The sequence below is a fragment of the Odontomachus brunneus genome, unplaced genomic scaffold (assembly GCF_010583005.1).
Source record: "Odontomachus brunneus isolate Ranch 3 - 2012 unplaced genomic scaffold, Obru_v1 Obru_scaffold_124, whole genome shotgun sequence".
Classification (NCBI taxonomy): domain Eukaryota; kingdom Metazoa; phylum Arthropoda; class Insecta; order Hymenoptera; family Formicidae; genus Odontomachus; species Odontomachus brunneus.
In genome coordinates this window covers 305,650-329,900 of record NW_022639574.1, presented here as the reverse complement: position 1 = coordinate 329,900, position 24,251 = coordinate 305,650, and the positions used below count along the sequence as shown (strand labels likewise).

At 36.3% G+C, this 24,251-nt stretch overlaps 1 protein-coding gene across 2 annotated transcripts in view; it reads left to right on the top strand.

Moving 5' to 3' along the window:
• Positions 1-20,828, top strand: part of LOC116849707 (alpha-catulin) — a 134,944-nt gene extending 114,116 nt beyond the window's left edge. The window contains exon 12 of one of the 2 annotated variants that reach the window (XR_004379192.1): positions 1,374-1,516. Coding sequence is in view for 1 of the 2 variants with exons in the window: in XM_032827116.1 (XP_032683007.1) it covers positions 1,374-1,526 (153 nt within the window). In the remaining variant the exon portion in view is untranslated. Of the gene's footprint in view, positions 1-1,373 lie in introns of both variants that reach the window. The other variant, XM_032827116.1, reaches the window with a different exon arrangement.
• The last annotated feature ends 3,423 nt before the right edge of the window (positions 20,829-24,251 follow it).

The following is a 24,251-nucleotide window of genomic DNA, read 5'->3' as shown; positions in this document are numbered from 1 at the left end:
AAAAGGAAACAGATTATTTCTGTTTTAAGGTTTTAAGTGTTTTATTAAAGTTAGTGATATCTTATGATCAAATACAATAAACAGTCATTAAACTAAAAAGATAATAATTATCATAACAACATATACTTTGTAACAATAATTTTGAGCTACAGGATCTTATATGTAGACTCTGTGACAACTGGCACGTGTCTTTTATAAACCCAGTCTGCTCTAGTATTCTCTCCGTGTAATGATAATTATCTTATATACATATTCCTATTATTTTTCTTAAAATAAAAATAAAAAATTAGCATAAAAAATTGTTATTAGGAAAAATTTTAAAAATATTAGCATAAAAATTGTTATTAGAAAGAATAATTATAATTCCTGCGAGATGAATCATTATTTTCTCTCTCAGTATAACGGAAAGTAATTTCGCCGAAATTACGACGACACGATCATCCGTCTTATAGCTTCTAGCTTTTTCGCCGGCTTGTTAATGTAGGTCTTGACATAAGCTTCCTGCAGATTTTTATTTTTTAATATAACACACGCAAAGAGTTCGCTTTCATATAACGATACACAGCGTGACCATCGTGACAAAACGTACCCAAGAGAACACAATCGTAATAATAATAATCGACTAAAATTAATTCATTTTCAGCTACCTTTGCAGGAATGGCTACGATGTATTTCGTAATAAAATCTAATAGTTTTTTCTAATATAATTCCTCGGATACTCTGACAAATATGTATCTTTGTGGAACTAGAAAAAATTCTCATGCTCTTTGCTCAGTAATAAACTAACGAACTATCACCATTAAAAAATTATACGAAATAAAGTATACATATATAAATTATACTATATAATATGTATACATATAATATATATAATTATATATTAATTATACTATTATATATATATATATATATATATATATATATATATATATATATATATACACACACATATAAAAAATCATATTAGTTTGTACATATTTGTCAGAGTATATGTGCGATTTTTTCATAACTAGATCACAAACAAACTCGCCACGTATGACGGCAAGAGCGTACTCCTCTACTGTGCCACAGCACGTGACACCTTCGAGAACATTAATAATTTGAACGCTAAGACACTTAAAAACACCTTTTCGAGCGTAACACTAGCCTCATCGCGGAAGAAGCTGGGAGAAGTGGAGAAACTCGTGCAAAGAATTGGCGTTCTTCGTGATAAGAACACGGTTCAGTTTTGCGCACTACGTCCTCGCACGATTCTCCTTCGGTCTCTCCAGCTTCTATCCGAACTTTCACCCTCATGACAAATCCGCGAGGTCCGCGCGAGGACCAGCATCGTGTCTGGTACGATAACTCCCTGGTCTTCCGCATCTTTTCAGTACAACCTGGATTTCCGAGGTCTGTCGGCGCGTGGGGCCGGCGGCTCGCCGTACAGGGGCGGAGATGGTGCGGGAGCTGACGGCGACGGTGGCGGAGTTGGCGTCGACGGCAGCAAGACGGGCTCCGCCCCCGGCAGCGACCCGTCCGTCTGACAGTTTGGAATGGCCCGACGGGCCAAGGGGGACGCTCGCCGCACCCGGGTTTCCTTTCTACTTTTCTAGGGAGAACCTCGCCTGCCCCAACAACAACAACACACGTATACGTCGACCGCGCGGGACTGCCGTCCGAGGAGTCCCGCGACGATCGTCGGGGACGCGGTGCTCGCAGGTGCCTCGCCTGCTCGGGATATGCTCGCTGCCATCGGCGACATATTGCGTTGCATAACAGTATTCGGAAGCTGTGGGTGAAAAGGAGTCGAAAGCGTTCCTCTGGACGCCCTCTGATGATGATGATGATAATAATTGATTATTGATTCGCGATACGTGGAGTCTCGATTTTGATCGCTTCATCGTCGACATTCGACGATGATGAAGCTTCAGTTCGATGATCTCGTGAGCGTTTGTATGAATCGAGCTATCGCGAGAGTGTCGATCGTGCGGAAAGGAACCCTCGTGGAAATGTCAAGGATGACGCTCTCATCATAACGATGCTCATCACAGTGACATTTCGGCCAGGGAAGAGTCGTAATTAGTCCCGAATAATCGTCGGCAATTGGCCAAACGATGACGCGATATGAGGAAGGCGAGGATGCGAAAAATATCGCAAAACTGTTCGGTGCGCTTCGACAATCGCCCGACGATGCTATTAATATATAGAAACAAGCTTGGCTTTAACGTCGACGTGTACGTTCCGTACAGATCACTTGGATACGTATTAATAGTCATTACCTGAAACTTGTCTCACGTGAGATGCTTAGATTTGAATTAGGCGTTTAGAATAATATGTGTGTGGTATTACACTCGTAATCGTGATTTAATTGAGAAATTCACATTTAACTCTAAATTTAGATCTAACAAGGGAACATCGCATACTCTCCCGTCGAAAATTAAGCGATCGCTAGCTTGATGGAAGCTGGCATGCTTGGAACACGTTCAGGAAGAATCTAAGTGTGCTATAGTCAGCTTTCTGCGAGTTACATTTCGATCGCTTCATTTTCAACTGGGTTAACTCACCGATTTTGACCAACAAAAATGTTTATGAATAATCTTTGTCCGATGAAATTACTTTGCAAAGCTATTCGATGCACTTCTCAGAATTTGCAGAGAAAAAATTCATAAAATTTAACACAAATACACGCCCACTACTCATAAAAGTTTTTTTTTATCAAAATCAGTAAATCAGAGTACGAGATGTCCCCTTGTATTTCATGTGACACTTAACTCCTATTAATAGTTGTTACTTGAAACTTATCTCACATAAAATACTCAGAATTTAAAGTTAAATTTGTGAATTTTCTCATATTTAATGTGTATGATGTTATATTTGTAATCACGATTCAACTGAGAGACTCAGATTTAACTCAAAATTCTAATCTCAATATCCCACTTAAGAGACAAGTTTCACCAATTATCAATACGGGTCTTGGTTGCGAGTGTATTGGTTCTTTTTTGTTGACAATGAAAGCAAGGCAAGGCAAGATCAAACGCCGCTGGTAGCGAACTGGTCCCGGGCGTGCGTGTTTATCATTTGCGAAAGCAGATAAGCGTGGGAGCGCTTGCACGGTCGAGTTCCGACGCGCGTGGCGATCGAGGCGTGGAAAAGCGGGAAAATTAAGCCGGACGAAGCCGAGCGCGAAAGTGTCGGATGAAACGGCGCGTCTCTTTCTCCTTTCCCGCGTGTGTATATGCGTGCGTTGTTGTTGCCGCTCGCGAAATTGCATTTCCCTCTTAATCGCGCGCTCTGTCCACGCGTTTCTGGTCGTTGTCAATGCACCGTTGTCGACAATTCACCGAATGTACACGGGACGAGTAGCCGGCTGACGAAATTTCGACATTTGCATTTGCAATGGCGCGGCTAAATTACACCGTTATCTTTCTCTCTCGGAACGTTTACCCGAAACGTTTCTCTGAATGAGGCCAGTACGCGCCGCAGTGTTACATTTCACTGCTGCTGCTGTTGCTACTATTGCTATTACCGTTAATGTTGATGTCGCTCTCCGCCACGCTAATAGCAATTTCACTATCGTGTTATCACACTCGTGATTTCAACGGCATACCCGAGAGCATTCTGTAATTTACGTCGGCTCGGTGAATTGCACGGTTCAACCCCAACTTATGATCGTGACTGCGAACCGCGTCAACCTGTCGGTTTGTTTGCCAAACAATACGCGCGGTGCGTTTCGCCGTGACGTCGAGCTAAAGTCGCACACGTCACATACACACACCTCCAGTGTGTGTGTGTGTGTGTCTTTGTGTGTATATGTGTGTATGTGTGTGTGTGTGTGGTGTGTGTATGTGTATGTATAAGGATACCTCGCGAAATATTTGGAATTCGTCACGTTACCCCGCGAGAACGCAGCGAAGAAAAACTTTCCCGCCAACGTATAAGTATACATATATGTCTGGCTGCGCACAAACAAATCGTTCTTCCAATCTCGAGAAGTTGGTGCAACGACAATAATTAACAATGTCGATCGCAGTGCCTTTTAGGTGTGAGAAAACGTTGAAACTTCGCCGAGGCCAGCCACCTCAGCTTCCTTGTTACGCCAACTTCGGTCAACTTCGGATTACGCGGGCGAGCGCGTTGCCATTACATGCAAAAGATCAAGATCGCGCGCTCGCGCGTATGTATGTACGTACATCTGCATGACTTTAGCTCGCGATCGTTAAACCTTTGACTCAGGCTGCACCGGCGCGGCACAGCTCCCATGGGGGCAAGGAAATGGAGGAAAGTACAATTATTTAAAAAAAAAAAAATTGTTCTTCATTATTTGCGATTACACTATACGTCAGAGCCGGATCATAGACACAGTACGTTGGTCATGCGTTGGCTTCTAAGCTGAAGCTGTTTCATGGTTGCAGCGAGATTGTTGGCTTCAGAACTAAGTCCGGAGTCAAAGGTTTGAGGCGAACACACTGCGTGAAAGTACTTACACAACTCGGAAGTCGAGCCGACGAAGAGACGCCCTTCGGACAGCGTCTCCCGATCTTGAACAGTCCACGCGCTAATGAACAAAACTTTCCGGTCTTTTACGTTGCCCGTCGCTTCGATTCGCCGGCTAATTAGAGAAATTTGAACAATGGCAGTCGAGAACATTCGTACAATTCCGCATTGTGCGAGAGGAGGCGCTCTTGTTATGTTCACTTACACAGCCTGCCATTCTTCAGATTCCTCGACACACCGTGCAGCGGCAGAATCTCGATGATCGCGGGTTCAATCAATTAAGAATAATCGTCCAGTTGAGCGTGCAAAAAAAAGGAAAGGAAGGAATCGAATTAACTCGAAGCGACGCGTCGAGATTCTGTTGTATCCCTGAAATATCGAATGGATTTCGAACTGACCTCTCAATTAAGAATCGTTCTTGACTAAAAGGGGAAAGAAGAGTCACTTTTACACAGCAGACTGTAGTGTTTGCGAAACGATAACGACGTTCACAGCTCAATCAAGCCTCCGCAGAGGTAGAAACGATACTCATGGGGTAGGAGATGGCCCATGGAAGGTGACCTGGGGGCGGCAGCAGGGCGGTCAGGGACGTACTTTGTGGCAAGGACATATATTCAGTTACCACCCGAGATCGCACGCTGCGAGGCAGCCTAGTTATCGCGCACGAGAAAGTGTCCGATTTGACGATGCGGTCGTACGAATGATTGCGCGTGAGCGAAACCGCGAGCCAAACCGAAGTCGTTCAAATCGGACATTCCTGACGACCGCTGGTATCGAAACCTGCGTCGCGATGCCACAAAGAGAAGCGAGGCACCGCGAACTGCGGTCGTCATTAATAATAATAGGTCGCTCGTCGTTAATATAATATCGCGCAAAATAAAAATTGTGTGTATTAAATGAACGCGGGAAATACAACGGTCACGAGACCGTTGAGTGATTATCGCCTTCGATTGTGGTATACTTTTAGATCCATTGTAGATCTAGAAGAAAATTTCTAGAGGAAAATTTGACGGTGAGCGCTCACTCAACTGTTGTGTTTCCTGAACGTAAACATTGTTTTCTAGCCAAGGATTTTCTGTCCATACGTTGATCTATTCAATCTGATAGATCGGTCGTCACGCGCGTGATATGTGAGCAGATGGCGAAGTGGCTCAAATCGCACTCTTTAAATTTCTTGGAGTGCTCTCCGAATTTTTTGGAGTCAGGTTCCACTCAAAACAAATGAAAAGTGGCAGTATTTTCACTTGTAGCGATGGTGAAATTACAAGAGTGAATGTTTCACTCAAGGTTACAGTGAACTCCGATCTCGTATGAGCGAATGTTTAGTCGATTAGAGTGAATATGTTCCTATGACGGTATGCGGAGTACATCAGACACAATTTCTTGTACTAATACCTTCAGTTTCGAGTGAAAATGTTCGCTCGACGATTCAGAATGGAGGATCCACTCTGTGGGAGTGAAAAGTCACTGGAATTCGAGTGACTCGGCTGTCACCCTGCTCTTTTCGAGTGAAACTTCACTCCAAAAAATTTAGAAAGTAGCTTTTATATTCGCGGCTCACCTATGTACCAATCGTAACGTTTCTAGCATGTGAAATTCAGTATTGTCGAATCAGGAAAGAAAGAAATGAACAGATCGCGATCCGATAGTAGCCGCGGAGTCTCCTTCGTGCGCGGGGCCTGTCGAGTGCAACGGGACCGACATTGTCTCCTACATGCTTGCGAAAGGTCGCTCTAATTGCGACGAACCGTTATCCGTCACGACTATGCAGAAACGATTTCACGACGATTAGGTGCTACGTAGACACTCGTCACGATTTCTTCTCTATGCACGACAAGACGCGAGGAGATTTGTCGCACAAGCGATCCCCGTGATCTTCCGGATGCGGGCTGAAACGCTTGAGCGCGCGATTCGACGCGCGACGGAACGCGCCGAGGAGCACCCTTCGTGTCTCGAAGGGCTGCGCGCGAGTAAAACAGACGAGACGAGAGCGCGTCCGGTCGCACGTCGATCGCGCGAGAGAACTGATCGCACCGCCGTAGCGAGAACACAAGTGTAAGCGATATCTAGTATTATTAATGTTAAAAGGATGTGGTTAATGGACGGCGACCGTAACGTCGATGTACATACAGCACTAATTAAGCCGCGTGTGTGAGAGAAAAGCGTTGACTTTCTTTGTGCATTTTGCGTACGTCTCTACCAGCGGGTGTACGAGAGATACCTGTTCTTTGTATGCATGTAAGTTCGTGCGTGTGTGTGTGTGTGTGTATGTGTGTGTCTGTGTCTGTGTGTGAGTATTATACAGAGTTAGCACAAAAATGCAACAAAGACGCTCATCACGACGCGGGAAGCGAATGTCTGCCGCGATCGATTTAACCTTTCTTACCTCACCTTCTGGTCGGAATGCAAAATCGATGTTTTTAACTAAAAACCAAAGTCCATGTCGAAAGCAAACCTTTAACACGTTCCATTTACATTAATTAAAAATCAGTCTTACAGACCGCGCGCAAGTCTTTATATGTTCGAAAATCACGTGAGTCAAAAGAAGGTTAACCTCGATCGAATTTTAACACGTCGAGTGCCACGCTGAATTCGAGCGTGAGAATCGTCAGGCCCGAATTCGTCATCGCGATCGTAAACGGAATCAGATCATAGCTGGACCCTGACAGTAACATCAAGCACTTCCCGAACGTATTGGTGCAAATTTCACTGGTTTCAAATTTACTTTCAAGAACTCTCAAAACTATACGTTAAAAGTACGTTAAAAACGAAACAAAAGAGAGAACAACATTTTTTTCAAATTACATTGAAAATCCAAGTATGTTATTATGTCCTTTTTAGCTGAACTGTTTGAACTGGTGTAGTTAGGGTGAGACAGATATATCTTGTTCCACTCTAAAATCTATAAAAACTTCTAAATCTATGTAAAACTTATTTCACCAAAGTGCACTAATTTAGGAAATTTAGCTAAAAGAACAAACCTATTTTTAAATGCAGAAATGTGTAATTTGGCTAAAGTTCTTTTTACACTCTCTCGTACGACTTTAAATCATATTATTTAAAAGATCATTATATTCAAAAGATACGTGTTAATTATAATTTAATACGTGTAAACCTGTTATATGACATGACTTAAAACGATAAGAAACATGTGAAGAGAGATTCAGCCAAAATAACACGTTTGTATTTGCAGTGTATAATTTGCAGTATGATATATGTTTTACAAAATTTTAAATGAATTTTTTTTATAACGTGTCCATATAATACATCAAACGTGTTACCGTCAGGATTAGCACATTAACAATCGCATGAGTTATATTGGAGTTACATTATATACGCCTTAACATTGTAATAACTAGAATTACATTAATACAATTTTCAATCTTATATGTAACGCGTGAAATTGAAAATTATAGGAGACCCTGGTAAGTTGTACTTACATGGACCTGCGCTCGAAGAAATCTGTCCTCTTCTTTCAGAGCGCTGAATAAATAATACTTTAATGATCGTAAGTAAATCGTAAGTAAATGTTAAGGCAGTAAAAGTTATTCTTTTACATAACTGGTGTACACTCGGCTAGGCTAAATACACGCGCGGTAAGATCATTCCTAATTGAGTGAGTAAACCGTCACTCAGATACAACGGTAACGTGGCACTCGAAGTGTTAATGCTGGAACGCCTGCTCCTTCTCCTCGTTTCTCTTCTCACACGAAAATTAATGTGAATTGTGATCTTTGCGAGAAAGAGAACCAGAGCTCGTGCTCGAAGAAAATCAAACTATTCGCTATTGTATTATTACCCATGTTTAAAATTACAAATGTTTAAAATATATCTTGGAGTATCATAAAAACGTCTAAACCAAGTAGGATGTCTTCTAAACGTTAGATTTCTTTTGGACATTTACGTTGTATAGGTATGTTCCTTTCGTAATTATTCACTGATAATCTCACCGATCAATGTGCGATGTAATAGCGGAATTCACACATGGGAAATATTACTTTATTGCGAATAATTTGAAATTTAGAGAAACATCGACCTTCGGGCGTTCCAGTGCCAATTCATTCGCATCAACACCGTCGTTTAACGTCGTTAGCGACGTCGACGTACTCTTCGTTCGAAGCGATTTCGAGCATATAAGTCACGGCACACGTCGCGCAGATCAATCGATATATCCTCACGAGTTCCTAGAGTAGAAATATTAGCGATGTCGTCGGCGTCGCGACGTCGAGATGCTGTTAAAGAGAGAGAGAGAAAAAAGAGAGAGAGAGAGAGAGAGAAAAAGGTCGCGAGTCAGATTTTCTCGTGAACTTCGTAACTCGACATGGAAGACTATACGTATTGAAAAGAAGGTTGTAAACGTGACACATATTGCAGCCGCGAACACAACACGTCCACCAGTCCACTCACACAGATATACGCAACAGCTTTTGTACAGACTCTGTATCATACGTTACCACGACCTCCAAACTATATAGGGTACGTTCGTTAAAACAAAAAAAAAAGGAGAAGAAGAAACGGTAAGCTTAAGTTTTTTGTATAAAACGGCACAAATATTTTCTATGGGGAAACGGGGGCGAGTTCGATCGTAAGTGTTGTGTTTCTATTATTGATTGCCCGATCCGCGTCTCTGATCAGTAGATTGTCGCGCTGGTTGATCGCGCTTATCTACGGAAGAACGAGAGCTCGCGGAAGTGTATCGTTGAAAATACTTATGAACAATTCCTACGCAATAATATGGTAGTACTTACGAGTATATAAAAGCGAGAGAACGAAAGAGGAAGAAAGAGAGAGAGAGGGTGTTTTCCAGCAAGAGACAGAGGACACAGTGTAAATTAATGTGTAACACGGAATGTTTCTATATTGATACGTTACACTGCTCGACGCAGCAAAACTCTAAGGGCCGGTTGTTCCAACTTCTTGGTGAGTTAACTGATAGTTAAGTCACATGTATGTCTTTGTCTAAATTGAAATAAAAACAAAAACAGATATAAGATTTAATCATCAGTTAATTTACCAAGAAGTTGGAACAACCAGTCCGTATTCATAGATGTACCTTAAGAAATAAAGACTCCTTATTGGCTAAAGTCAACAGCACACGGTGCGTTTTTTCCTGCTGGATTGTTTGCGTGCTCCTATGTTGACTACACTGCTGGCTGTCTTGCTGGAAATGGTTTGTCTGCTAGCTACGCTGCTAAGTACTTTGCTAGATTTTCATGATAAATCAGGTGTTATTTTTCTCGCGTGGTCATGTGCTGGCTTGTTGTCAAAGCCAATCAGAATGTTATTTTAGATCACATAACTAAAGTATTCTTTTCTTTAAAAATACCGTTTATCAGGTGTGAAAAAAACATATTATTTAACCTTAGAATATGCTTTACTACGTGTAAAGCAAGTGAAAGAAAAAGATGGATAAACGAAGCTATTTGTAGTCTGATAGAGATCTACAAAGAGGAACAAAGAGGAACGTAGAAGTGTTGCAATTCTTCGATAATTAAAATTAATACAATTGAAATTTTCTTGTACGAGAAACTATTTCCTAAACAAAAACATCATGAATTGTACCTCCAATTAAATCGCTATATGTATTATTATCTCGCATCTCGTATCTCGTGCTAATATGCCGAAAGAAGTACTTCCTATCAGTGAGTAATTCGAAATGTCGTTTCTATTTAAAAATTAGTACCTCAAATCTGAAGGTACTACACATGCAGCGCATGGTTAAGAGTGTATTCTTGAAATAGTTGCGTATGCGTAAGTTTTATTGCGCCATTTCGAAAATACAGGCCCTGCTCCATGTCAAATTAAACACGATCCAATGCCTTCCAAATAGAATTGAGTTCAGCCAGCACGAAAACACATACTGTGTGAAGCCAAATCAATACACGGCCAGCAGCACTACCAGCATAGCTGCCTGCACGGTAGCAAACGCAATCCAGCTAGCAATCTAACAGAAAAAAACGTACTGTATAAATTGCAACGTTGGTTTAAATTGCACTTTATAAACTTTCCTTAACCAAACAAGGAGCCTTCTTGGCTGCCTTATTTCAAACTAAGTCGTGAGCTTCCTTGAGACGACGGCAGTAACTTGTTAGCAGAAGATGCAATAACAACCTATAAAAATGTCAATTTTGTACGTGTGTAGAGCACTATTATTGACTCCTGCATTAAACTGTGTAATTAAGATATATAATGAATGAGAACGAATAAGAAAATGATTCAAACGATGGATTTGAAAGTGAAAATGAGAAAAATAATATTCGGTGGTGTTTACCAAAAAGATACATTCGTAACAGGGTAAATCTTACAATTAAGTTTTACAAAGATGAACCTTTTAGAAAACGATATAGATTGAATAAAGCACATATGATTGATATTCTATTCTATTATCGCTGATAAATGAACAATTACAACGAGAAGATAATCGCTAATTTCCCCGTTAATGCAAGCATTTCTCCCAACTTTCAGCCTTATATCAAATCTATTACTCGTATTCCTTTATTTTCTATAGTTTTTTCTTCTGATATTAATTGAGCAAGGAGCATCCACTTATTTTCGGTATAAGTGTTTTTAGACTCACAGTTCATAATTGCAATATATACACATATTAACAATTGCACTTCTATTGTTGTTTAAAAAATATTATGAGAAGATGCAATGAGAGATTAAAGTCAATTAAAGTAGAAAATTAGGTTATACATATTCACACTCTTTGTTCAAATTTCACTCTGAACTATGGCATAATTCAAGTTTCCGTAAATTACCAAAAATTCCCAAAGAACAAACTCCTTTTAGAAGGAAATTTTAAAATCTCATTATAAAATAAGAAGACCTTGATAAAATAAGGAATCTTTATTGAAGATTTTCTTAAGATAAGAACCATCTATGAATACAGGCGTAAGAGTCTTGTTCTGAACTCTTTTTTATTGATGAAAGTGTCTTTAAGGGTCTACTTTTCAATAATAATTTAAACTTAGATTTAAGTTTTAAACTTTAACAGAGTTTAACTCTGTTTAAACACATGAAATATAATGTTAGTATAGAATTTATAAACTAAAATCTATAAATTTAAACTAATATTGAAAAATCGATCCTAAACGTAGTTTATAAATCTTTTTATTGACTTTCAGTCACATTCAGAGGCACTTTTATCAGTAAAAGAGAGTTCAAAATAAGTTTCAATGTGTAAAACATATCTGTCGGCAATATTTCAAAAAACTTATCACATGTAATCGCTCTCATTCTTTAGTATAACTTACAAAATTATTGTTACACATCGGTATACAATGGATACTTCCTCAAAAGTTGAGTACAGAATATTGAAAAATAAACTTAACATTTTATTACTTATATAAAAATAAATTTCATTAAATTCTATAAGCTTCTATTCGATTTTTTATCAATTTATTTACGTGCTAATATTGCAATGATATAATTATTTGAAATATATTTTCAGTCACAATAGTTTCTATAGAAAAGATGTATATATAGTTATTTATACAAACTATAAAATTTGTTCAAAATCATATGTGTCTATTATAGATAGACTGAGTATTTAAAAATAAAAATAAAGAACTATAATACAGTCTGGTGTTACATTAAGAAAGTAAACTGCTTTCCAATAAGTACTTTACACAGTGTAGTACAGTGTAATATAGCATGTTCTTGTTGGAAAACATTCGGAGAAAGAGGGAAAGAAGCTACGGACGTAAAGATGTAATGTTAGTATCGTATCGTCGTTACACGTCGTTACGAGCGCACTCGTGAACGATGAAACGTTATTGTATTCTCATAGTGTGCTAGTTTTCTCTCGGAGTTCGGTCACGCGTTTTTCCACACTAGATACTGTTGTTTCCGTTGTTTCCCGCGGAATGATTCTTTCATCGCGCGCGACGCGAACCGATCGTCTAGATATATCTTGTAGAGAGACCATCACGTTATATCGTAATACTGATGACGGATATAATGAAAAAAAAAAAGAAAAAGAAACAGCGCGAGACGAAATGCTCTTAAGGCTTGTATTAATAGTCCTTATTTGAAACTTACCTCACAAGTGAGATACTCAGATTTGTATTTAGAGTTAGTTGCGAGTACACAATATTGTGAATATACAAAATAATGTCACATATTACCACAAGATTCAATAGAAAAGCTCAGATCCAACTCTAAATTTAGATCTGAGTATCTCACGTGAGACAAGTTTCAAGTAACATCTATTAATACGGACCTTAAAGTCTCGCGACCGAGATGTTAACGATCAACCGAGATCTCATACGATAGATGCTGAAATCAGCCGCGGTGTCAAGTCCGATTACTTTTGCGTGTACGTGTATGTTGTTGCTGATCTGATGTAACGGAGAGTGGGTCTAGTTGGATGCGTAGATAAGTTTACGTATTGCTATACGGAGAAAGAAGTCTCAGTTGTGTATCTGAATGAAGACCAGACGGAAATTCTGTTACGAGAAACGTTATCTTTATTATTGTGAGCGAAATCATTGATCTATAAACATTTAGCTATATTAAAATAATTATCTCGATGAGATAACGGAGAACAATTGACTAAGTAGAAACTTCCTACGGAAGTCTTTCTGTTTCTGTAACCGAATTTTGTCTAGTCCCCAGACAACAAAAAATTCAGTTACACGAGCTGAACTTTTTTTTCATATAAGTGCACGAAAAAAAATTCAGTTTGTATGACTGAATAGGAACCAAACGAAAATTCGGGATTATAAAAAATTCTATCTTTATTACCGCGAGTGAAAGCATTCGTCTAGATATTCAGCTGGATATTAAAATAATTATCTCGGTTGAGGTAACAAAAAACAAGTGTGACTCTGAATAGAAACTTTCTACGGAAATCTTTCTGTTCTTATAACCAAATATTTATCTAGTTCTCAGGAAACAGAAAATTTAGTTACACAAACTGAGCTTTTCTCATGTAATAAGTACACGGAAAAAATCCAATTTGTGTGACTGAATAGAGAATAAAATAATTATTTCGATTGAGCTAACGGAAAACAATTGACTGAATAGAAACTTCCAATGTTCCTACATTAAGAAAAGAATACTTGGAAATTTATTTATGGATTATAAAATTTACTTCACAGAAATAAACTTCATTTTACAGAAATAAAGTTGGTTCTCAGAAATAAACTTTAAATATATCTCACAAATAAATTTTCAAGTATTTTTTTCTCAGTGTATAACTGAGCTGTTGTTTAGTCTTCGGGCAACAAAAAATTCTGTTACGCGAGCTGAGTTCTTTTTTCCGTCTAATAAGTGGATTGTGCGGAAATCCGCAAGATTTTCTCGGATAAGTATGATCCCCTTGCGCATCCTGCAAGCAATCCTCATTAAGACCGAGAATCTCGTAAGATCTGCTGTTATCAATGGCGCGAACTGATCCACGTGACCAACCGAACTCATTCTTCCCTATGATTCTACCTCAATTTTCGAGATTAGATGGTTTAGATTCCTTCGTGATAAAAGGTTGTTAGAGCGCGTGCGTACGCGTATACTCGTCTCACGTACGCCCCCGAATATACAGGGTGCCCCGAAGCTGTCACACCTCCTTTCAGCTGCGATCAGCTTGGAGTCGATTTATTTCCTCGACAGAGAAGTTTTCGAACTTTAGTTTATATCGATCGTTTATATTTATCGAGATACTACTGAGCACTGAAACGTATAGAAGCTGCAGAAAAAAGGTAATTTTTTTTTAAGATCTTGCGCGGAGGAAGGAACAACTTTGAACTGATCAAACGATACACGACTGAAAGAAAGCGCTATAGTTCTGGGATAACCTGTGTATAGCATGCAAAAATGATAAAAAAGAAAAAAAAAAGAAAGATGTTAACAACACCAAGAAAGATCTTTCTTCTAGAGCGTAATTATTTCGACAAAGAGAATTTGCTTGATCTAACGAAGACACGCATACTGTGCGTTGTTGCTTGTTTTCGGATTACCGCGATACTTTCCGAGAAGACTTTCCGTTTACAAATCAGTTGTGCCTATCTCGTTTAAAAAGAAAGGGTACTTTATGCAACTACACACAAAAAATATCTATGTGACATTCGGCTTGTGGTTCTTCGTGCAAACAAGATCTTTAACGACAAAGATACTGACATAATGATAACTACAAATAATTAGAGTCTTGATAATATAATAATAATATAATAATAATAATTATTATTATTATGGTAATAATATGTGAAATGAGCTAGAACTTAAATGCGCTATGGGATAAGCTAGAGTGCAAAAATCGTAATGATATACATACATATACATATATTGATAGTAACGACTGTTATTAGTTGGACTATTTCGTGCCTGTGGTCGAATATTACGATTTTATGGAAGTATACCTGTAATTCGTTATGCGTATTCAGATTAATACCAGCAAAGTCTTAGTTTACAAAAAAGTTTGGAGAAATAAACTGATAATGCAGCCTTGCTAAACGTATTTGTATAGGGAAAGTTTAAGTGTAGAGAAAGAGAGGGAGAAAGGGAGAGAAAGAGAGAGAACGGTCGTGCAAATGTTTAAAAGGAAAATGGAGAAAAAAAACGATTTACAACGGACTTTTTCCATTTTGTACAATCTAGTGTGTGGATCAGTATATTTACATATTCACTTCTCGCATTTGCGCTTCATACTTGAACGTTTTCAAACTAAGTAACTCGCAACATTCCTCACAACCCTTTGACATCATGTCGTTAATAGTTTAGACAACATCGATGACAATAATTTCAACTAATCACTTGCACGTCGGTCCTTGAGTATCACTTCGATCGCTTAGTCGTTTATCGCTTAGCCGATAACGGGATAACTGTGGCAGTTATTACAATTGAACCTGAAGATTACGTTTTCGTATTGGCCGCAACGTGTTAAAAAAGAAATATGAATCTCAATTATATAAGCCAATGACAGATTATAATTAGTATCTGTAATCGGTAGAATCATTATACATGCAGAAAGTTTTTCTTGAATAATATAGCACACTAATGATATAATTTAAAAGACTTATATTGGGCTACTGGAATATATTTATACTGAAGCTAAAACTTATATATGACAACAATAACAAATGACAAACAGTTTGATCAGATATATTTTGTAACCTGATAGTATACAAGTTTATCATTTGTACACGGAGAAAATATTGTAATAAAAATTAAAAAATAATAAAAATTACATAAAAATTATATCTTTTTTACAATACTTTTTGTAAAGCTAGGTTATACTAGATTATACTATAAAATTATCGTATAAACTATCACAGAAATAGCAAAATTTGGCGATCTACTTGATATACGATATAAGAAAACATTCAATTAATTCTAATAATTTTGAATTTAAATGACGAACGTGCATAATATTTTTAAACAAATACATAGTAATTAGCGTTGTAATTCTGTATGGTCCAAGATTACAAAAATTTTGTAATCTTGGACTATAATTTTTACTACAAATTTTTCTCTGTGTATAAGAAAATATTAGAGATGTAAAAAAAATATCCCATACTAATATACGTATTTTTGGTGTTGCAATTTGGACGTTGGACTGTTCGTTATTTCTAATGTCAATATGGAAGAAATTCTTACCTCAAATAATAATTATTATGTAATATATAATATTACTTAATCCATCATTTTGGAAAGACGGAATTTGAATTCCATCTTTCCAAAATGACATGAATTCAGTTTCTTTTTTTGTTGTATTTTTGTAGTTTCTCAAACCTTATAATATACTTCTTATGATTCTGTGGAATATTGAGATTTAATAACAGCCAAGAAATTCTGAAAATATTACAAAGATGTAATGAGAACGAAACGTAATGCGTGAAGTCTCTTTCCTCACCTTTCTGATAACGGGTTAATATGCACATCTATGAGAACGGCAGAAAAACGGAATATTTTCGTTATAATTCTAAGCAGTGATAAGCAGCTCTGATAGTGTCAATCGCGTTGCATTGTTTGTTATCATTTTCAAGAGTATGGTTGCGCAAATAAATTTACTGAATTGATTTTTTTGTTGAAGAAGACAGGATTTCCAGTTTTTATCAAATAAAAACGGAAGATAGGAAGACAGGAATTCTGTTTCCTTCAACCAAAACGCATTTGGTTCGTTTATTGCCAGTTAATTTAACCAAATTTTTCTCCATCTAGCAACGTATAATTTAAAGCAAATGTTAAAACAACGTCTAAATTTTCCATAGTTTTTTAAAATCTCTACGTTACAAATATATCTTAACTGAGCAAGACTATAATAATACTTGTTCGATTAATCAATATATCTATAAGAAAGAATATATCTACAAGTTTATATCTACAAGAAAAATTCTCTGCGTGTGTCATTTCTCAATGTGGATTCCTATATCTATTTCTTTTATCTATTTCTTTTCCTTTTTTCTTATCTATTTCTTTTTCTTTTTTATCGCAATTATTTCTTCCGATGCGCGCACGCGCGTTAGAAAGACTTTCGGGATACTTGTTATTTTATACCGACGTGTTGCATCTCAATAGCGAGAGATTCGGTGATACTTTATATTAAATGAAGAATGTATATTGGTATAAGCTTATATAGTAATTTTTTTACTATTTTACTAAGAACATGTCAGAGACACATCATTCGCGATCGTTTGTCTATCGAATCGAAAGCCACGGCAAAATACCATTAAAAGATAAAAAAAAGGAAGAAATGGTCGAAATATAAAATTACAGGCATTTAGCGTCTACATACCTTTTACGAGGAAACGTAATGTAAAGTGCAAGGCCAGTGCAAATTATTGTCAAAGAGAATAGGACTCAAAGTTTCTATATTTTATTATCGTGACGTATGTGCACACGATTAATCCCGACGATCAACGATCGCGCTGCGTGCATGTATGCGATTACACTCGTGTATCGCGATCCAAGTACGGTAGTTCATAGAGAAACGATTCATCGCACTATCTCTCTCTTGATATTCGTGATAATCTCTATTATCCGTTAGATGGTCAATTCGATGCAAACTAAACGTACGTCGCTAATCGATCTTACCCCGTAGAGCGCATCCAAAATATGAGAAACTATAATTCTCCCCCGAATTTTTCCAAGCACTTCGCTGAATATTCTTTCATATTCAATGTCTACTTCGTAATTTGAACGTATGGCAACAATTAATACACGTAATTGTACGAATATATGGTAGCGCAGCTGCGACGGCTGGTAACGATGATGATGATGATGATGATGATGATGATGATGATGATAGTGATGATAATAATCGTAATGATGTCGATGACGAGAAGTTGATAACAGCTGATATGTGTCATTTATTCGGCGGATATCCCAAGGCGCTTATTAGAGCCTAAACGTGCAAGTGCAATCGTTTATATGCGTCGAATGTATGCGTAGTCACATCCATGTGTAGACAGTTGACTATCGATGATTTACTTACGAACGTTTCTTTGAACGCATCAAGCCTTTGAACGTAACAAAGAGCCGCGTTAATGTGATTTCGAAGCTACGATAACATGCGATACCGTAGTCACAATAAATATGTTAGAATGAATACGAGAAACTATGCAACTGTGTAATGTATACTAACGTGATTTGTTAGATGTCAAGTAGACAAATTGCGTTGCGCGCGAGTTGGAGGATATTTGCCGAATAAATGATCGCGCAGTCAGAGAGTATAAAAGTGGAAAACGAACTTTCTCACAGCGTCCGCCGTTAACTAGCTAGCTAGTTAGCAAGCAAGCATTGCGCGTACGCTCGGATAATAATTGGTCGACAATCTTTCGGTCGGAGATGCCAGCGTACAATGTCAGAACTTTCGTTCGTAAGTGAAGCCGCCTCGTCGTCTCCACCGTCGCGACGCGACAAAACGAATCTTCCATTTCGAGGAACTTACGTTTAGATAATTTTTCAATGAAACAATAAAAAAAAGATCTCTTGATATGAATTTATACATATTTAAACAAAGTGTCCTAGTCTATGTCGCGCGAGTGACGAGTTCAGCCTTTGCGAGACGAGAGATGAGTCTACGATTTACGAGGGGTGGGTAGAATTAACGCTAGAGATCGCCTCGACTGATACTATTTGAAGAGGAGGAAATTCGCGATCACGATCGGCGAATAATAAAATATACGTACCGAGACACACAATTAAGATTATCGAGATTTATTAGGCGCGCTTAGACGAAGCTCTCGTGCGTAATAATAACAATGTCATATATTTTGTGAGAGTAGTGTATCTATACTAGAGCTGGGAAGAGAGAAGTAAAAAGAAAAGGAAGAAACCAGGATCCTTCGATGCAACATCCTTTTCCGTGAGTCCGAGATCATTGACCTTTATAAGTAAGCACGTGACCTTTTCTTGAGTGTAGGTGCTTGCGTGGGGGGCAATTTGACTCACAATTCAATTTATTTAAATTTGCTTTGCAAATATAATCTTGCATTTTTATCTATAAGCAATTATAAATTAATACGCAATTATAAATTATAAATTATAATTATTATTGTTTTCAACATAAAACAATAACTTTATTCTAATTCTTTAATTTTTAGTAATAATTTTAAATATAAAGTGTGGGTTAATTTGATCCACATTTTAATTTACTTAAATTTGCTTTGTAAGCATAGTTTTGCGTATATATTTATAACCAGTTATAAACTAAGATATATTTGAAATATAAAATTATAATTTTAGAAAATATTAATTTTTTAATTTTTAATAATAATTTTATGCATAAAATGTAGGTCAATTTGACCTACATTTTAATTTATTTAAATTTGCTTTGCAAATATATTTCATTTTTATTTATGAGCAGTAATAAACTAAAATATATTTCTTAAACAAAATAATTTTTAAAAATTATTGGTTTTAAATGTTTTTTAAACAAAATAATTTTTAAAAAATTTTATTTCTTAATATCTAATAATAACTTTAAACATAAAATGTGGGCTAATTTGATCCACATTTTAATTTATTTAAATTTACTACGCAGACATAGTTTTGCGTATTTATTTATAACGAATTATAAACTAAGAACTAAATAATTTTAGAAAATATTAATTTTGTAATTTTTAATAACACACAATATTATGCGTAAAATGTGAGTTAATTTGGCGCACATTTTACTTAAATTTACGTTGCAAACATAATCTTCCACTTTTATCTCTACAAGCAGTTATAAACTAATATGTATTTTAAACGTAAAATAATTATCTTTAAAAATTTTAATTTTAAAATTCTTAACAATAATTTTAATTAAATATTTTTCATCACAAGTTAAATAATATATCTTTTTATAACTTAATTTGGAGAAGTATTCATTTGTTTATACGTATGTCAGTTTTACTCCCAAATGTCCACTTACGTGTTAATAAAGAACAACGTGTCGTAATACGGCAGAATTCTATTAGCGGGACTAACTAACTAACTACTAATTACGTCTATATACGTCGCGTCGATGAACGACGTTTGTCGTTCAACGCCCGGAAAACGTAATCCGCGAACTTTCCAACACCCAGAATATCCCGGCTTGTCGATTGTAAATTTAGACGGTTCCAAAGAACCTCTTTTTTCTATTCCGATGCAAAATCATTCCTACCGGCGAGGAGACTCGTTCCATCTGACGACATTGAATACTAACGCGTCTGCATCGCCACTAAGAGCCTAAAACGATTCGAAAGACACCAAGTTTCACACCGCGTGAAAGTGAGAGACGTATTCTCCCGGGATCGCGCTATCATTGCTAATTACGATGCCTCGTGCGCTAAAATCCAAACGATCGATTCTCAAGCTTGCTTACGCATGTTAATAAGTAGTCACCAATCGGCCCTGTGTGAAGAATCATCGCGACCTCGTCACAACTTGATTGTCGGCGAGCAAACCGCTCGGAACACGGTCGATACGATACATATCCAGCATGTCTTGTGTTACGGTACCCGTTGAGATGAGTATCGGATATCGTTCACGCCCGAATAGTCTCCCAGCTCTAATTTATGCGTGTATCCTTCCGATGTTGTACACCCTGGACGTCATCTCGAAAGAACCTCGACACTTCTGATTCTTATATACATATATGCATATGTACGAATACACACATGTACACATTCAGAGAAGCACATACACAAAACGTTACCAGCATCGAATAAATACGAAAAGAACATACTTTCAGTTGAGTCGCATTAGAGTTTCTTACGTTCATCGTCATGCATACAACCGTCGTGAGTGCCAAACGGCCAAGTCGCACAATATCCATTGCATCGACACAGACAGTCTCTCTCATTAGCGAAACAGGAGCGAGATGTTACTTCGTGCATTTGTTGGTAGTTAACGAATTCGCGGGCAAAGCGATGACACAACGTTAACGCGTCGACTGTCGCTCCGTTGTTTACTAAAAATGTCAACGCGAACAGTATATCGCGGTAAAGGGGAAATTAACGGTGGCGCGTTAACGTATCTCATAAATCACTGATATTCCGCACATCTCGATAGGTTGAATCTATGCCAGAAATGATCGCTACGTTTTCCCCGAGACTGCAATTCTATGTTTTTTCATTGTGTATGAACTGAGAACTGGCGGATATGTGCTCCAGAAACGCAATCGCATTGTCCGCGAAAATGTCAAGTGTGCTAAGCTTTCGTAAGAAATGTGGTCTTCCCATCGATGCTTGACGTTTCTACTACAAACTTTCGTAAAGACGACTTTAGCCGAGACACACGCGTCAAACGGGTGCGTAGCAATGGCGGAGTTTTTATGAAACAAAAAAATTGAAAAAAAAATATGTATTTCGGTATCTGATTTATCGCAGGTAGGTTCGGACGCTTCGCAGTTACGACAAATTGAAAAACAAAACGCTTACCTACCTATATACATGTTATATATATATATATATATATATATATATATATATATATACATATATATATATATATATATATATATATAATTATATGTATATATCATTATATACATATTATATATTATATATATATATATATATATATATTGATAATTATTGATAAATTGATTATTAAGCGTTTCATTTATATAAACACGAGACAAAGTACCGATCTAGAACTATTAGCGTTTAGATAGGTTTCGTACTTCGTATTTAATGACATTATTGAATCATTATATATCAAGTATTGTATGTACTGGAGCTGGACGACAATGAAAATAAACTATTGTATCCAAAAGAAAGAAGATGCAGTTTACGTTACAGTTAATTCACCGATCCGTTAGCCCGCTTCACTCTTACACTGTAAAAAATCTTGTGTACACAGTACGTAAACAAATGTTCTAAAAACTCTATATTTTGTGTCGAAAATAACTCATTGATATGTTCATTTGTGTGTTATTTATATTATGTACTAGTCTATATATAATGTAAATAACACACGAATGAACATATGAATGAGTTATTTTCGACACAAAATTTAGAGTCGAATATTTGTTTACGTACTGTGTACGTAAGATTTTTTAGTAGTTGCACACGTTCGCAGCGTGAGCTCGATCTTCACATTTCCGCCCACCGACAAGCAAATCTCGGGAAACATCAGACGCCGATTTATCTCCAATTTTTTACAATTATTTTTTGTGTCAAAATATGAAGAAATATGTTATTATTTTTAGCCCAAATTGATTTTTCTAATTTTTTCGAAATTTTTAAAGTTTTGCACGAGTACACTATTTTACATATATTTAAAACAGTATTTCTTAAGAACAAATCTACGATTTGTTAAAATCCAGTGGGAACTCCACACATATGTCGCTGATTATAAATCAGATCCATTTTGCAAAAAATTCAAAATGTATCAAAATAGCAGATTCAATATGGCCGACGTCATTGTTGAAAAAGTTCGATTTACGCTAAATTTGGCGCTGAATAGTTTTTGGGATTACTATGCAGCAAACAAGCTCATTTTGATAAAGCTCAAAATCTGATCAAAAAATTACCAAGGAATAACCAAATTTACAAGAAAATAACGTAAAAATGTCACAGACCGATATTATATGTAAAATAGTACTTGTGCAAAACTTCAAAAACTTCGAAAAAATTGAAAAAATCAATTTCAGCTAAAAATGATAACAAATTTCTTCATATTTTGACATAAAAAATAACTGTAAAAAATTGAAGACAAATCGACGTCTGACATTTCCCATGGTTTGCTTGTGAAAAAATGTTTGATATTTGTCACTAAACGAGCAACACATTGAAAACATTGGACTAATGTTAGATCTACAGCAGCTACCCACTACTTATGATGACGACCCGACGTTGCGAAATGATAGACCGATGTTGAGATCGTCAGATGATAACCCGACGTTACAAGATGATGTTGAGCCGATATTGGGATCGTCAGATTGATTAACCTGTGGCTAATGGTTGATAAAATGTTAGATTTTGCGTTTAACCTAAATTATGCCAACGATTGGAAGTAATCCAAAAATACAAAAACAGTACAAAAAGTTGTTGAATTGAAACAGATTTAATCATTGGAATAGTCCAAAATAAAATAAAACTAATTTTCGGTGAGAAAAAGAATACCAGCGACTAAAAGTTAACAACATTTCGTACGTTCTTTGCTTATCTTCCGTTTGGACCGCGTTTTCTTTGTATTTAGTTCCAATGTTTCATAGATATTTCAGTTCACACAAGTAAGACGCGGTCCAAATTCGAAAAACAAGCGAAGTATTGGACAACAGTGCGAAAACCTAAAATACCACTTCGTATTCGTTCACATCCTGTAGTTTGGATCCTAAACAGCGACCTTAGGTCATCATTTCACTTATTAGAGTGAATTCACACCTTGGCAGGAAAACAGAAAGGCAAAAACCAATTAGAACTCGCGCTGGTTAGGTTGTAATTAATATTTTTTGTTTTCCTACTGAATTCGCCCTTATAGACGAGCTCGCTGTTGCGAGTTGCTTGATTTTCGAGATCGAATAGTAAATAGTAATACCAATGATTCTGATGACATACTTGTGACTCAAGTTTATATAATGTTCACGAAACATAATTATATAATTGTAATTACAATTACAATATAATATAATTATACTAATAATATGTAATTGTAATTACAATTGTAATACTCTGTACTATATTTACAGGTAGACATTTTAAAAACAGTACAATCAGCATGTGACGAATACTGATATAATATTATATATATTAACGAAACAGTGGTTTTGATAATTGTTTTTGTATTTTTAATGAAACATTGGACATTAACAATGGTTAAACTGCGCAACAAATTAGTTTAAAACAAATTCAAGAAAATTTATTTGAAATTTAATTGGAAAAAATTAGATTAATTATAATATTTAAAAAACATTTAAAAATACTACTACTAAACAATTTTGTTTTTTTTTTTTTATCAAATAACTCGATTTATTTCTTTGAAACAATGTAGTTTTTACTAGAAAAAATAATATATACGAATAATGTAAGAATATGTGTGTTGTTTTAATGAAACAAATCAAGATCATATAAAATAAATAAGAATACCAAATCTAAAGAAATGTTTTCTGTGATTCTGTGCTACATATACGAGTATCTCTTAAAATTTTAAAAATTAAATAATATTTTATTCTCAAATAATATACATATTAGCCCAACTTTAGCTAAACGTTGTTTCAAAAATAATTGATTTACGTCGTTAACTAACTAATAATTTATTTATTAATTTATTAATTTATTAATTTATTAATCTATTTATTAATTTATTAATTTATTTATTACCAAAATGATTAGAAATATGTCATACTACCTCAAAACAATTAA